This window comes from Geotrypetes seraphini, chromosome 3, assembly GCF_902459505.1.
Source record: "Geotrypetes seraphini chromosome 3, aGeoSer1.1, whole genome shotgun sequence".
Classification (NCBI taxonomy): domain Eukaryota; kingdom Metazoa; phylum Chordata; class Amphibia; order Gymnophiona; family Dermophiidae; genus Geotrypetes; species Geotrypetes seraphini.
In genome coordinates this window covers 175,877,261-175,892,297 of record NC_047086.1, presented here as the reverse complement: position 1 = coordinate 175,892,297, position 15,037 = coordinate 175,877,261, and the positions used below count along the sequence as shown (strand labels likewise).

The following is a 15,037-nucleotide window of genomic DNA, read 5'->3' as shown; positions in this document are numbered from 1 at the left end:
GCCTTTTGCCTCAAAAATCCTTCATTAAACACTCTTGTAATGCAGTACTATTCATGTTGCAGAATATGTAACCATACTGTAACATTTTGTTTATATAAGGCCCCTTTTATAATGCCATGCTAAACACGCCAAAGCACATTCAATGGCTATGGGCTTTGGTGCATTTACTGTGGCAGCATCACTACCACCGGTTTTAAAGGTACCCATAGGCTGAGAGAGATGTTTGTGTTAATGTCTTGGTTTCAGTTAGGTTTGTAGTGAAGTCTACTGTAAATATGTTAGTATGTTTCTTTTAAATGTTTGATCTTGAAAAATTAGCTGTTGCAGCCTGATTTTACAATCATTTTTTAAATTAACACTGATCATTTTGAAATGTCTTAAAAGGGAGCAAAAAGAGTAGCTAAATAAAAAGAGTGGTACTGGCTGTAAAGAATAAACATGCTTGCTTTTTAATAATATAAATTGCTTCATGATCATTTGGCCAAAATAGTAATACTCTTATTAGGGGCATTTGCATTTTACTGGTAAATATTTTACTGCTGTTTGAGCTCACAAGCATATGTTAACAGGAACAGGCAGAAAGTTTTTTTTGGTCTTAAAAATTAAGTTCAAAAGCACAAATTATTATGGGCATGAGAGTGGACAGCTGAAGGAGAGCAGAATTCACACATGGCTTCAATGTCCCCACCAACATTGACCAAAAACATGGCCTCTTGTGAAAAGGCAAAACATTCTGCTCAAAAGCCCAATGGGAAGCTGTTCATGAGACTGATGTAAATGTCCCTGTACAGGGAGTCTAGGATGTGTAGAACAGCCATCCAACTCAGCATGTCCAAAATGTATAATGGTATTTTATGAAAGGCACCTGAATGCCATCTCTTGTAAAATACATGTAATCCAGCAGAAAAACTACTGTACAAATATTTGAGATGCATTTCAGAATAAACTATATTAAAAAAAACAAGGTACATAAAAAAGCATCATTACTTAGTGCTTTGCAGTATAAGTAGGGCTACCCACATCTTTAATTAGTAATGTTGCTATTTGCACATGAGGAATATTTTGCATAGTGGCAAAGAAGAGAGCTGGTTAAAGGTTGCCCCTCCAAAACTTTTAAGTACAGTATTTTTACAATTTCAAGGTTTCAGTGCTAGAGTAGAAGCACAATCACTCCTTCAAACCCTCCTCCCAAGGTAATCTACAATTGCACATGTCTGGGGAATTTTCCAGAATATACACACATATACAGTAAAACCTTGGATTGCAAGTAATTTGGTTTGCAAGTGTTTTGCAAGACAAACAAAACATTTGATTAAATTTTAACTTGATATACAAGCAATGTCTTGCAATACAAATACTTACAGTATACACACATCACAACTGAGCCAATGGTTCTCTCTCTGACGCTGCGGAAGTATAGTGACTGTTCTAAACAAGCGAGGTCTTGCAATACGAGCGCATACAGTATACACACGTCACGTCATTACAACTGAGCCGATAGTTCTTCTCTCTCTGATGCTGTGAAAGTGTAGTGACTGTTCTAAACAAGCGAGGTCTTGCAATATGAGCGCATACAGTATACACACGTCACGTCATCACAACTGAGCCGATGGTTCTTCTTTCTCTGATGCTGTGGAAGTGTAGTGACTGTTCTAAACAGCGAGGTCTTGCAATACGAGTGCATATAGTATACACATGTCACATCATCACAACTGAGCCAATGGTTCTTCTCTCTCCGATGCTGCAAGAGTGTAGTGACTGTTCTAAACGAGCGAAGTCTTGCAATACAAGCGCATACAATATTCACGTGTCACGTCATCACAACTGAGCCGATAGTTCTTCTCTCTCTGACGCTGTGGAAGTGTAGTGACTGTTCTAAACAAGCGAGGTCTTGCAATACAAGCGCATACAGTATACACATGTCACGTCATCACAACTGAGCCGATAGTTCTTCTCTCTCTGACGCTGTGGAAGTGTAGTGACTGTTCTAAACAAGCGAGGTCTTGCAATACGAGCGCATACAGTATACACGCGTCATGTCATCACAACTGAGCCGATGGTTCTTCTCTCTCTGACGCTGCGGAAGTGTAGTGACTGTTCTAAACGAGCGAAGTCTTGCAATACGAGTACATAAAGTATTTTGTATTAAAGTTTTTGGGTTGTGGAACGAATCGTCTTGAGTTTCTGTTATTTCCTATAGGAAAATTTGCTTTGATATACGAGTGCTTTGGATTACAAGCATGCTTCTGGAATGAATTATGCTCGCAAACCAAGGTTTGACTGTATACTGATATTTGGAAATACAGAATACAAGCAGCATAAAAATAAAAATCTGTTTTGGACCTAAGACGCTAGTCACCCAAAGTTGAAAACATCCAAAGTCCATCCTCGAAAAATACATCCAAAATATTTTTTTGGGAGAATTGTCTACTTCTATGTACAGCCATTTGATTATCCAGACCACTGTCTATCTTTATACCCCATTCTCATCCAAAAAATTGTCCCAAGTCAAAAATGCCTAGAACAAGACCATTTGGACGTGAGAGGGATCAGCAAAGTGATGGACTGGACACCCAGACATGGCAACACAGTAGTGAGGCACCTTACAGGGCACTTCTGTGAACTTCACAAAAAGGGTGCCACATAAACATCTCACCATGACCCTTATAGGTCATGGTGAGCCCTCAAATCCTACTATACTCATCTGTCTACCACCCCAAAAGCCCTAACACTAACAAAGGAAACATAGTAAACTGCATAGAAGCCATGTTTTAGTTGAATGCGCCTTTACAAAAACAAGAGACTGTTTCCCACAAACAAAATATGCTGATGAAACGGCTCTATGGGTCCATCTGGAAATCATGGTCTTGGAAGCAGGCACACAGCATCTACCCGTAAGCACGAAAAAAATGGTCAGATATCTAAATGTCACTAACGAGTTCAGGCTATTAGAGAAACTCTTAACATCCAACTTTTTCAAAATTCATTCTTTTGTCTTGGACCGGTGGATTAGAACGCTGACAATCTGACTTCCCGATTGACATGGAATACCGAAACAACCTTCAGCAAAAAAGATGGAATGGTGTAGAGAGAAACTTCAGCTTCAGTAAATTTGAGGAAAGGCTTTGTGCAAGCAAAGAGCCTGCAACTCCAAGACCCTTCTCGATGAGGTAAGAGTCACTAGAAAAATTGTTGAGAGTGCGAGATCCATCAAGGATGCTTCCTTCAGAGGCTCAGATACAGCCTACCCAAGAACCTGGCCATTTAAATCAGTTGATGAATGAGAGACTGACTGTAATAGTTTTGAAGTTTTACAAACGGTATGTGAGTTATTGCAGTGCTTTCTTCTCTCTCCTATTTTGTCATTAAGTAGTGCAGTTCCCCACACCGCATTATATAGAAGGTTTTGCGGTGTGTGTGGTATTTATGAATTATTTGTTGTAATTTCAGATCACCTCTTGGACAGATACGTTTAACAGTGTGTAGCATTGTAGCATTGGGTCTCCTGAAGCAGAATTTTCGAAACGGGGCCGTGTTGAGACCCCCAAGAGCCCTTACAACTACAAACTTTAAAGTTGGTACAGATAAGTGAATGGTATCATCGTTCCAAGCAAGAGTTGTGCATAATTGTTTTGAACTTTTTAGTCAATCTAACAGAGTTTATTTAAACAATACTAGTTTTTACCAGTGGTCAGAAAGTGATGTTCTACAAAGCAAATGCAATGATTGGACGGTAAACTCTTGCCTCAAGGGGAGGTATCCACCTCCCTTTCAGAGTTTCACTTTTCTGAGCGTTTTTAGGAGTCATTTGCTCTCTCCCCACTGGTATTTAATACTATTACAGTCAGTCTCTCATTCATCAACATAATTCCTTTTCTGACTGGTATTTATATTGAGTCCCTGTATGCCTTTTTAACGGCATTTAAATCAGTTGGCAGGGGCTAACAGGCCATATTTAACAGCAGTGGATAGTGCCACCTACTATGCCTGGCTAGTGCCTAAGCTGAAACTGGCTATTTTATGGGTGATCAAGGCATGGACTTGGCACTTATGCAATTAAGTGCCAATATTCAGTGCTTAACTGCATAAAGATAAGACTGTGTTTTATGTGATTAAGTGTTGAATGTCGCACTTAACTGCATGTGTGTCAGCCAACCACATATGCTGGCTATGCGATGCCAGTGCACAGATATGGCCTGCATTAAATATCTGGATATAAAGCCACCACCAGCCAAATAAAGTACTCAAATATAGCCTGTACAAATCCAGAATGCACTAGTAAAATATGAATCTGATTTTACTTTCTCACTTTAACCCTAAGATGTGGGCAAAGACATTAATTACATTAATCTATAAGCAAAGGAATTCTACCAATCCTTGCTATGATGATGTTTTGGGTTTTTTTTTTTTGTTTGGGGGGGGGGGGGAACTGATAGTTACTTTTATATACCTAGGAATACAATGTGCTGTGTACTGAAAGCACCTGACTAGCTAACAGTGACACATGCTGGTACCTAAGTTGATAGTTGTGTCTTCTTATTCATAATTTTTTCTTAGTAAAAAGTCCACTGCAGCTTAGTATTTGTAGAATTTATTAGATTACTAGTCAAGGTAAAAAGTGTGTATAATTAGGCATCTGTTATTTTCCATCATTACCGTGATTAAAGCTAAAGAAAAGTCTACATTGCAGCAGAATTCAGATTTAGCACCTTAGAGGAAAAATTTGCGTCAGTTTCAGTGTGTTAAGACAGAGTAACTTGGCAACAGCAGTATGTGGTGACTTATGATGAGATGAAATGGACTGCTAATGTGACCTGGCTTCACAGTGTTCAAATTCATGAATGTAGGAAACAAATCACTTGAAAAGAAAGGTGATGGTTACATTCACATTTGTAGAAAATATGCAGCTGAAATAATGAAACTGAAAACTCAATAAATATGTTACAGCAATTCAAATGAAATTATATTGCAAGTCCAAAGGCACTGACTATACAGTACATGGTCTTGTTCTCCCATCTCACAGTGCAACTTCCTGAAAAAGAGAAAATGAGAAGTTTTACTATAAAATAGGGAAAGCACTACTCCATATACAACAGAAGACATTTATATCTGAAGGCAAGAGGCGCACCTACCTCACAAATATCCTGTTTAACATTTATTTCATTGTAACAGAAATAGAAATGTCTCACTACTCACTTTCTATTTGAGGGAGGCCTCATCTCAGCCTTAGATGTTTTGCTTTCTCCTTCTGTCCACTGACAAGAGTATCATCATTACCATGATTTAATTCAAATATTCTCATGTTTACCTTTCTGTTCTAACTTTGTATTATGCTGATATTTGAGTGCTATGATCCTACTGTCACTATAACTGTACATTTTTATATAGTTAGTTATGTATACCATCTTGGTTGAATTTCCTCACCAAATTTGTTTTTATAAAATACTACAATTAATGCACTTGGTTTCATATCTAGCAACCTTGTGTTTTTCAACTTCTATTATCCTGTCTCATTTCAGAACCCTCTCTCCTCGGTTTAATCTTGTAGCTTCCATCCATAGATAGCTCTATTCTTTCTTCTAACCCAGACCAGGTATACAACAAACTTGTTCACAACATTAATAGTCAAAAGAATTCAACCTAACAACCCTAAAGGTTTCCCCCCCTTATATAACTGGAACAGCAATTTGAATGCCAAATGAATCCTTTTATTTGTTGATTGGGATTTATGAAGTGATTCACCCAGGGTGGTATAAAGCTTGACATAAAACTTAAATTTTGCTAACATAGCAATACTAAAATGACCAAATATAAACAAATACAATCAACCAGGTAAAACAGTCTGGGTTCTCTAGATCAGTGTTTCTCAACCTTTTTACACCTATGGACCGGCAGAAATAAAAAAATTATTCTGTGGACCGGCATCAGTCCGTGGATCAGCAGTTGAAGAACACTGGGCTAAGTCGTGGGCCAGTCCCCGCCCATCTATACCCAATCTCCACCCCAGACCCCGCCCCCATAATAGTACTAATTGTAACACTATTTTTTTCCATTCATTTTTCACACATACACAATATAATCTTATTAACAACACACAATGGTTAACCACAAAATTAAACTACACAAAGCATACTGACAGCAGATGTAAATTCTCAAAATTGACATTCAATCACTAAATTAAAAAATAAAATCATTCCCCCCCTATCTTTGTTGTCTCCCTCCCTCCATGCTATACCTTACCTTCTGGTCTGCTCCCGCCTAGCCATTTTATGCTGCCCCCGGTATTATCTTCAGGCCAGCTCCCTCTTCCTCATTGATGCAGTGCACAAAGCTGCGGGCAGCAGCTCCTTGCGCGTCCCGTGCCTCATCTGGAAGCCTTCCCTCTGATAATGCAACGTCAGAAAGAAGGCTTCTGGTTCAGGCGCAGGATGCCCGTAGGAGCCACTGCCCGTGGCTTTGTGCACTGAATCAGTGAGGAAGAGGGAGCTGGCTCAAAGATAATGCCACATCAATCGCACCGTGGACCGGTTGTTGAAGAACACTGTTTTGGGCCTGATGCATGTGCTGGCCCTGTGGACCGGCAGGAAATTTCTGTGGACCGGCACCGGTCCATGGACCGGTGGTTGAAGAACACTGCTCTAGATACCATTTTTCAGGGTTTTCTAACTTTATGAAAATCATTAGATTATAATTTTTTATTTGTTTTATATGTATATTATATTTTTTGAAACTGAACTTCCAATTTTTTTTTTTTACATTTCTTTTTTAATTTATTGTGTACTCGACATCCATCCTCCTTTGAGCTTGAATTAGGCAATTCCATAAGAAAAAGCAGTCAATACAGATAATAAAATCAGATTTGATGAGGTTAGAATGGTGTTTTGAGTAGAGAATGACATGGTGACCCGTTACCGTGGCTAACCACAATAAACCCACAGGAACGGGTAGAATTTATATATGCTCCCCGCTGGTGAAGGAACAAAGCTTTTTGCCACTCTGCAGAGCAGTAAACAGCTTTGTTCCTGCGAAGAACCCCCACCCGCCATAGCTCCCCAATATCCCACCATCCCCCCCATTGCTGGTCAGGCGACTCCAGCTCCCCCCCCCTCACTTGTGGGTCCGGTGGATCCAGCCCACCTCCCCTCGCTCGCAGGTCCAGTTGCTCCAACCGGTTTCTCTCCCTCCCTGTCGCCGACACACACCTTGAAGTGATCTGATCTCTACACAGACTGTGCCGGGCTCCTTCTTATGACGCAACTTCCTTTTTAGGCAAAGACCAGAAGTTGTGTCATGAGGAGCCCGGCAGAGGCAGCCGTGAGCAGCGTCAAGCAAGCCTGTGTAGAGATCGACTCACTCGGCAAGGTGTGTGCCAGCGGCAGGGAGGGAAGCTGTCGGCTCCGATGAAGAGAGGGAGCAATATAAGGCAAAGTAAGTGGAGGAATTGGCTCAGGAAGGGAGGGGACTGGAGCTGAAGGTAAGAGAATGAGAGGTGCTTTATCTATGGAGGGGAGGGCTAGAACTAAAGGGAAGAGAGAGAGCTACAGGACCTGCAAGAAGGAGCTAGAGGGAAGAAGGAGAGATGCTGCACCTGTGGAAGGGGGGCTTGCTGGAGGGAAGAGAAGGGAAAAGAAGATGCCATATTAAGCGAATGAAGAAATAGGGCATAAAATACTGAACACAGCAGAGAGAGGGAAAGACACAGGGAGGTATCAGAAACAGAGGGGAAATAATGGGCATGGAGAAGAGAATAGGGATGGGGACACAAAGGGAGATACTGCATAGGAAAGGTATATGGACAGAGGGGTAATGCCAGACATAGGAGGGGGTATATGGTCACAGAGGGAAAGTGCTAGATGAGGGAGAGAATAAGAACACATAAGGGAGATGAGTAATGTAGGACGTAGAGTAGTGATGATAAATATAGGGAGATGGACATAGGGGAGATGCTGGATGGGGAGGTATAGGGAATCCAGAGAAGAGAAAGATAAATGCAGAAAGATGGAAGATGGATAGTGAGCACAGAGAAGAAATGTCAAATGAGCAAGAGACTCTGGTGAACGAGTTAAGAGATGGCAGAGGGAAACAGAAACCAGAGCCTGGGACCAACATTGTCTGAAAAATAAAATGACCAGACAAGAAATGGTAGAAAAATAATTTTATTTTCTATTTTGTGATTAAAATATATGAGAACTGAAATGTTTATCCTGCCAGTGCTGGTGTTAGACATGGGTAGGGCCCAGGGCAGAAATTTGGGAGGGGACCCAAAAGCCCACTACTAGCCCGTGCCATCTTCAGCTTCCAGCAGGCTTAGGGCAGCACTCTGGCATGTGTGATATTTATATTTTGTACAGTATAGGAGGAAATTTATCTTTTTATTTCTTTGGTGTTGTACTATACGGAAGGTGTGGCTTCTTGGGATTTTGGTTTAATTTATGTTTATCATTTTTGGTCAGTTATGTATTTGGCATTTGTGTTCTGTGTGTGTGACCAAGGTATTCTGTTAGGATGAATTTTCTATGTAGTATTCAGTTTTCCCGATAGTGGAGGGGATATTGTGAGGGGGGATGGGTTTTGTTGATCCTTCTGTATTTTTGATTTATAAAATGACAGTTGTATAGCATATTGTTCCCTTTTATACTTTAATAAAATGATTTCAATATAAAATAGCTATTCAAGACTTGTGTGGATGGGATCAGAGTCTGCAGGGACGGGGACAAATTTTCCCTCATTCTCTAGCTTTGAGTATAATATATAGGTTGCATCATTTTATTTTATGTATCAGTTTGGATAGTAGCAGAAGGGGGGGGATAAATAGTAGTACATCATATATCTGGATTTTCAGAAGGCATTCGACAAGGTTCCATATGAACGACTACTTTGAAAAATTGCAAGCTATGGAATCAAGGGTGAAATACTCATGTGGATTAAAAAATGGCTGGCAGAAAGGAAACAAAGAGTGGGGGTAAATGGGCAATACTCGGACTGGAAAAGCATCACAAGTGGAGTGCTGCAGTGTTCGGTGCTTGGACCTGTGCAACATATTTATAAACGACCTGGAAATTGGTACGACAAGTGAGGTGATTAAATTTGCAGACGATATGAAGTTATTCAGAGTAGTGAAGACGCAGGAGGATTGCGAAGACCTGCAATGGGACATAAGCACACTTGAGAAATGGGCTGCAACATGGCAAATGAGGTTTAATGTGGATAAATGTAAGGTGATGCATGTTGGTAACAAAAATCTTATACACGAATACAGGATGTCCGGTGTAGTACTTGGAGAGACCCCCCAGGAAAGAGACTTTGGAGTACTGGTGAACAAGTCAATGAAGCCATCCATGCCAATGCGTGGCGGCAGCGAAAAGAATGCTAGGAATGATTAAGGGGATCACGAGCAGATCTGAGAAGGTTATTATGCCGCTGTACGGGCCATGGTACGCCCTCACCTGGAATACTGCATCTAGCACTGGTCACTGTACATGAACAAGGACACATTACCACTTGAAAGGGTCCAGAGAAGAACGACTAAAATGGTTAAGGGGCTGGAGGAGTTGCCGTACAGTGAGAGATTAGAGAAACTGGGCCTCTTCTCCCTTGAAAATAGGAGACTGAGAGGGGACATGATTGAAACATTTAAGATAATGAAGGGAATAGACTTAGTAGATAAAGACAGGTTGTTCACCCTCTCCAAGGTAGAGAGAACAAGAGGGCACTCTCTAAAGTTAAAAGGGGATAGATTCCGTACAAACATAAGGAAGTTCTTCTTTACCCAAAGAGTGGTAGGAAACTGGAACGCTTTTCCCGAGGCTGTTATAGGGGAAAACACCCTCCAGGAATTCAAGACAAAGTTAGACAAGTTCCTGCTGAACCAGAACGTACGCAGGTAAGGCTGGTCTCCGTTAGGGAACTGGTCTTTGACCTAAGGGCCGATGCGTGAGCGAACTGCTGGCCACGATGGACCACTGGTCTGACCCAGCAGCGCCATTCTTATGTTCTTAGATCTTAAGCCCACCAGCTCAGTTCAGTTCCAACTGCCTAAGTTCCAACTGTATTAGGCATCCAAAGGCTGCAAACATCCAACAGATGCATTTTGCTATGCATACGGCCAATTTATCAACACAAGAGGGAAAAAATACTCCACACAAGCATCTGCTAAGATGTTCGATGCCTACAAGTCATACTTCAGCATGCTTGTTGGAGATCAAGACAAACCCTGGGCACCTCACTTCACATGTGAGCACAGTTTAAAAAAAAAACCTGGAAGGTAAGACAATTGTGTTTCTCATGATGGTGGAAAATTATCTGCTATAAAATTTAAAAATTTTCAATGTTATTTGAAAACATAGTTAGGTATCATTGACTCGTACTCGAGTTCTAGCAACCTGATGAAATACAGATCTAAAAAGAGATCTGTTTCGTACTAGTCTGGAAATGTCCTCCAGCGTCATCCCAATGGTTGTTTTCAACGTGTCCATCCATCTAATTGCAGGCCACCCTCTTCGCCCAATTCCTTCGATCTTCTCAAACATGATGTCCTTCTCCAATGATCTTTCTCTTCTGCCAGTGTGACCAAAATAAGATAGTCATAACTTCATCATTTGGGATTCAAGTGACATAGCCGGTTTGATCTCTTCCAGAATCAATTTGTTAGTTCTTCTGGTGGTCCACAGCACACATAAAATACTTCTCCAGCACCAAAGCTCAAATGAGTCAATCTTCTTTCTGTCTTGTTTCCGTAGTGTTCAGTTTTCGCATCCATAACTGACCACTGGGTTGACAAGTTTGATCTTCGTTTGGAGTGTTATTTCCTTGCCTTTGAATACTTTGTTGAGAGCCTTCATTGAAGAGCAACCAAGTGCTATTCTGTGGAGGATTTCTTCCCTGCTAATTGCTTCCTTGTTTACGAAAAGAGTCAAGGAAATTGAAATCCTTTACAACTTCTATTCTATCGCCTTCAACCTCAAAATCATCATCATTTTCTATGTTCATGGACATTCCTCAGCCAACCATCCAGCACAAAACTGGCATGATATGAGGGTAGAACAGTCTGAGGAGTCAATTTTTAGCCAAAATTGAGGTGTTTTGAGGCAGATGGAGGTTTTAAAAATAAGACTGTTTAAAATCCAAGATGGCCACCACAAGCAAATTCACACCAAAAATGGCCCAAGCAGCATAGGTGCCAGCTCTGTGGGTGCTTGAGCACCTCCAATAATTTTGGGACCTCACATGACTGCAGACATAGTACTAAAGCGGTCTTCATTGCAAGACCCGTAGTCAGAGTCCTTTTGGCAGCTCAGGCAGCAGGCCAAGGTTCCATTACCTCCCTCTCCAATCACTGCAGCTGTTCTTTCCCTTTGGGTTTCCTGCAGTGTGAGTGAAGTAAACCCGCTGCCTTCCATGGCCTGGAAGCTTTCCCTCTGCTTCCTGTCCCCGCTTAGGCACGAAGAAGTAGCAGAGGAAAAGTTTCTGGGCTGACGAAAACTATCGGCAGCCAGAGAGCAGTGCGGGGACAAGCAGGGAGCATGAAAAGCTCGGTCCTGTTGGGTGCGCAGCTGGCTGCGAAATCGGAAGCAAACATCCAGGGAGGGAGAGGCTCAGCATAGGGCAGGAACGCAGAAAGATCTCTCCTGTCCCATACACCACTGGACCACCAGGGATTAAAAACGGCAAAAAAGCCATATTGGAACAATCGGATAGAGAATTGGCTGTTTCAGCCACTCTCTTGATGCCTGTGGCTTTGGCTCCAGACAAGGATTGGATATTAAAACTTTTCTTCAAAAATAGATCCAGGGACTTCCTGGGACACCATATTCAGATATTTCCTGATGTCTCTAGAGAGACTCAAAAAAGAAGAAGAAAATTCTTAATCTTGAAACCCGGATTGACTCAAATAGGGGGTATTTTCTTTTTGAGATACCTGTGCAAATGTGTAGTCAGATACTGTTCTTTGAAGTATATTTTTACAGATCCATCTCATTTGATAAGTTTCCTCTCAATGAAACGTCTTGAGAAAGGAATAGCTGCGCCTAATAAAGTTTAGCTCTCTGTACTGCAGTAGACATACGGCTTTCTTTGACAAATATTTTGATTAATTTAAACTCTACTCTTTAAATCTTGGATCTAAGTTATTGAGGACTAGTGTGTGATTAAGTGAGTTTATTTTATATATTTTTCATTTTTATGTTTTGCTATGTTTTTCAATTTTTGAAAAATTAAGTTAATTTGGTTCTTGATCGTACTTTTCTGTACAAGATATTTATGCTTGGTAATTCTATAAAATTGTATATAAAAAAAAAAGGTACACGTGGAGAGGGGGGTTTAAAAAAATTGTTAGTCGGCTGGGACGGGAGGGATTTCTCCTGTCCCAGCCTACCACTAGACCACCAGAGGGGGTACAAAGGAGTGAGGGGGGGGCTGGGTACAGAGCCTGGAAGGGAGGAAAGAGGGATGGGTGCAGAGCCTAGCAGGAGGAGGGCGTGAGGGAAGGAGACACTGGGTGCAGATTCTGACAGGACATGGCACTTGAATATTAAGCCACTATCTTATATTCGAGTAAACCATTTTTCCTCCTTTTTTTGGGGGGGGTGATGGGGGGTCTCGACTTATATTTGAGTATATATGGTATACACTCCTATGTTTATGTAACAGAATCTGAGCTACTCTTATCTATGTGTTAAGACTATAAATGTCAATTTCTCAGATAGAGTTAGAAAAATTATGCTAGAAAAAAATTCACATTGATAGAAGCAAGTGCAATGCACACATAGAAGCTTCGATACAGTTACTTTTAACAAACCAAAAACACATTTCTAAAGATTCTTATATGCAGCTTTTAAAATGATACATATATTATTAAGGATTTAAGCAAGGCTAATAATATACCGTCAGTAGAATTGTCCCAGAAGCATGAACTTGCTGTATGTAGTCCAGCACCATTCTTTTGCATAATGACACATGTAACTGTTAATGCAAAGAAATAAATAAAAAAAAAAGTTAGCCCTACCACTTCGTATTATATATTATTATATACACACAGAAATGTATAGAAATGATTGTTGATTTTTTTTTCCTCTCTTTCTGTTTGGCCTCTATTATAAGTATCTTATTGTCAAATCAGAATGGCATGTTTAGAGCTTGATTACCCTTTATCTTGAGGGCCCACTTTACTTTAAGAGAAAACCAAACCAAAAAGCATACAACATACTTCCTATTATTCTGCTGGAGTTCCTTTCTGAGTAATATTTGATTTATTTGAAAATTTTTTATTAGAAATAAAAATATCCAATACAGCAGGAAGCAAACAGTACATATATCCAAAGAATGTTTATGTTTATTGAAAGCTTCTATATAGCTACTAATAACTGGGAGTCAATTCAGAGCGGTTTACATGAGCTTCTGTAATGTTATTACAATACATGAGTTTCTGTAAAGGTGTTACAATACAGAGTTACTGTTTGTTGAGATGATTTTCTATAGACACATTTATACCATAGTCAATCATCCTACATATACACACATATAATACTACTTATTTGCACACATAAAACACAGCTATTTACCGTAAAAGATGCTATCCTTTTCCCCTTTACACACAGAATTTCTACCCATAGGGATTCCAAATTGTGTTTCAGCTCCTTTTTCAATTTTCAGTACATTCAATTTAACGCCCTCCTTAACATATAACACTAAGCCTCCACCAATTTGATCCACCCTATCACTGCAATATAGTTTGTACCCCGATAAGACAGTGTCCCACTGGTTATGTTCCTTCCACTAGGTCTAGAAATTTATCTGTCTTCTGGCCGATAGTCACAACTCCCCCATTTCTGTACTGATGACATTAAGCAAAGCCACAACACATAGATTGAAGGTGGGCATACATTTGAGCCTGGGCACATTGTGAATGGGGCACACTATTACACACAAATTATTCACTTTTTTCAAGCCAGATGGGAGAATTTACACCAATTCTATGGCTGACTTACCTATTAAACTAGTATTCTATAAAGAAAGTATGAATGTCCAAGTTAAGTGCACATTTTATGATTCACTTTTCAAAAAGGGATCAAAATATATAGTATCAAAATGCATAATTATAGGCAGCTTGCGACTGCTTGATGGAACTTTAAGGGAAGTGGTGTGAACTAATTCCAAAGGTTGATCTAACATACTTGGAAACTTGGAGAAGTCAGTGAAATATCTGGCAAATTAGGAGACACTTACCAATATACTTGAAAGGCTTCCCCAGTTTTGTTAGTTGACTCAGAGTTGATTCTACCACAGTTGTAGTCCAATGATTCACCTTGTTGTGTTGGTAAGCATTACCACCAATTGCACTTTCTATAGACTACAAAAAACAAAAGAAGTGTGCTAATATCAACCAACAGACACAAGAGAAGCTCACATTCCAACTTCGTTTCCTCCCCAGTTAGAGGTTGCAAACTGAAAAAACACCATGAACACCTTCTCTCTCATCAAGCAGCAACATGGGGTAAAGATCTAGAACAATTGCTATCATCCACTACTTATGAGGAATTTAGGAAGCGTCTAAAAACACACCTATTCCTAAAGTATCTAAACAACTGACCCTCTCAACCCTTTCTCCTAAACAATGGTTTTCTTGTCCTACTAATCACTTTCTTCCACCTCTCTCAAGCTCAATCAACTTGTACCTTCGCTTAATCTTTGTAAACCGCATAGAACTTCACGGTATTGCGGTATATAAACTATTATTATTATTATTATTGCTACTTCTAAAAGCTTCCAAAATATTTAAAGGTTAGAATGTTTTCATTTAATAGTGATATTAAAAAGAAAAAAAACGACTACATATATGTTGATATTGTTGTTCTTTTTACAATGTGCTGCTCAAAACAAAATGATTTATACATAAAACGGAAAACCATACTTCTGTGCATCTTTTAGCCAATCCTATTATAAAAGATCTTCTGGGCAATGCCCATGTTCCAGGACTATTCCTGTGGCTGTACGATCGTGCTGAGTTTGTCTTCCAGGTAACTTTTTCCCAACCAGGTAA

The 15,037-nt window shown here is 40.1% G+C and overlaps 1 protein-coding gene across 1 annotated transcript in view; it reads right to left on the bottom strand.

Moving 5' to 3' along the window:
- Positions 1-4,575: 4,575 nt before the first annotated feature.
- Positions 4,576-15,037, bottom strand: part of LOC117358168 (dynein light chain Tctex-type 1) — a 41,706-nt gene continuing 31,244 nt past the window's right edge. Inside the window, exons 3-5 of the mRNA XM_033939765.1 lie at positions 14,224-14,347; positions 12,883-12,960; positions 4,576-5,032 (exon numbers count right to left, since the gene is read on the bottom strand). Coding sequence (XP_033795656.1) covers positions 4,962-5,032; positions 12,883-12,960; positions 14,224-14,347 — 273 coding nt within the window. The 3' untranslated portion in view covers positions 4,576-4,961. The remainder of the gene's footprint in view (positions 5,033-12,882; positions 12,961-14,223; positions 14,348-15,037) is intronic.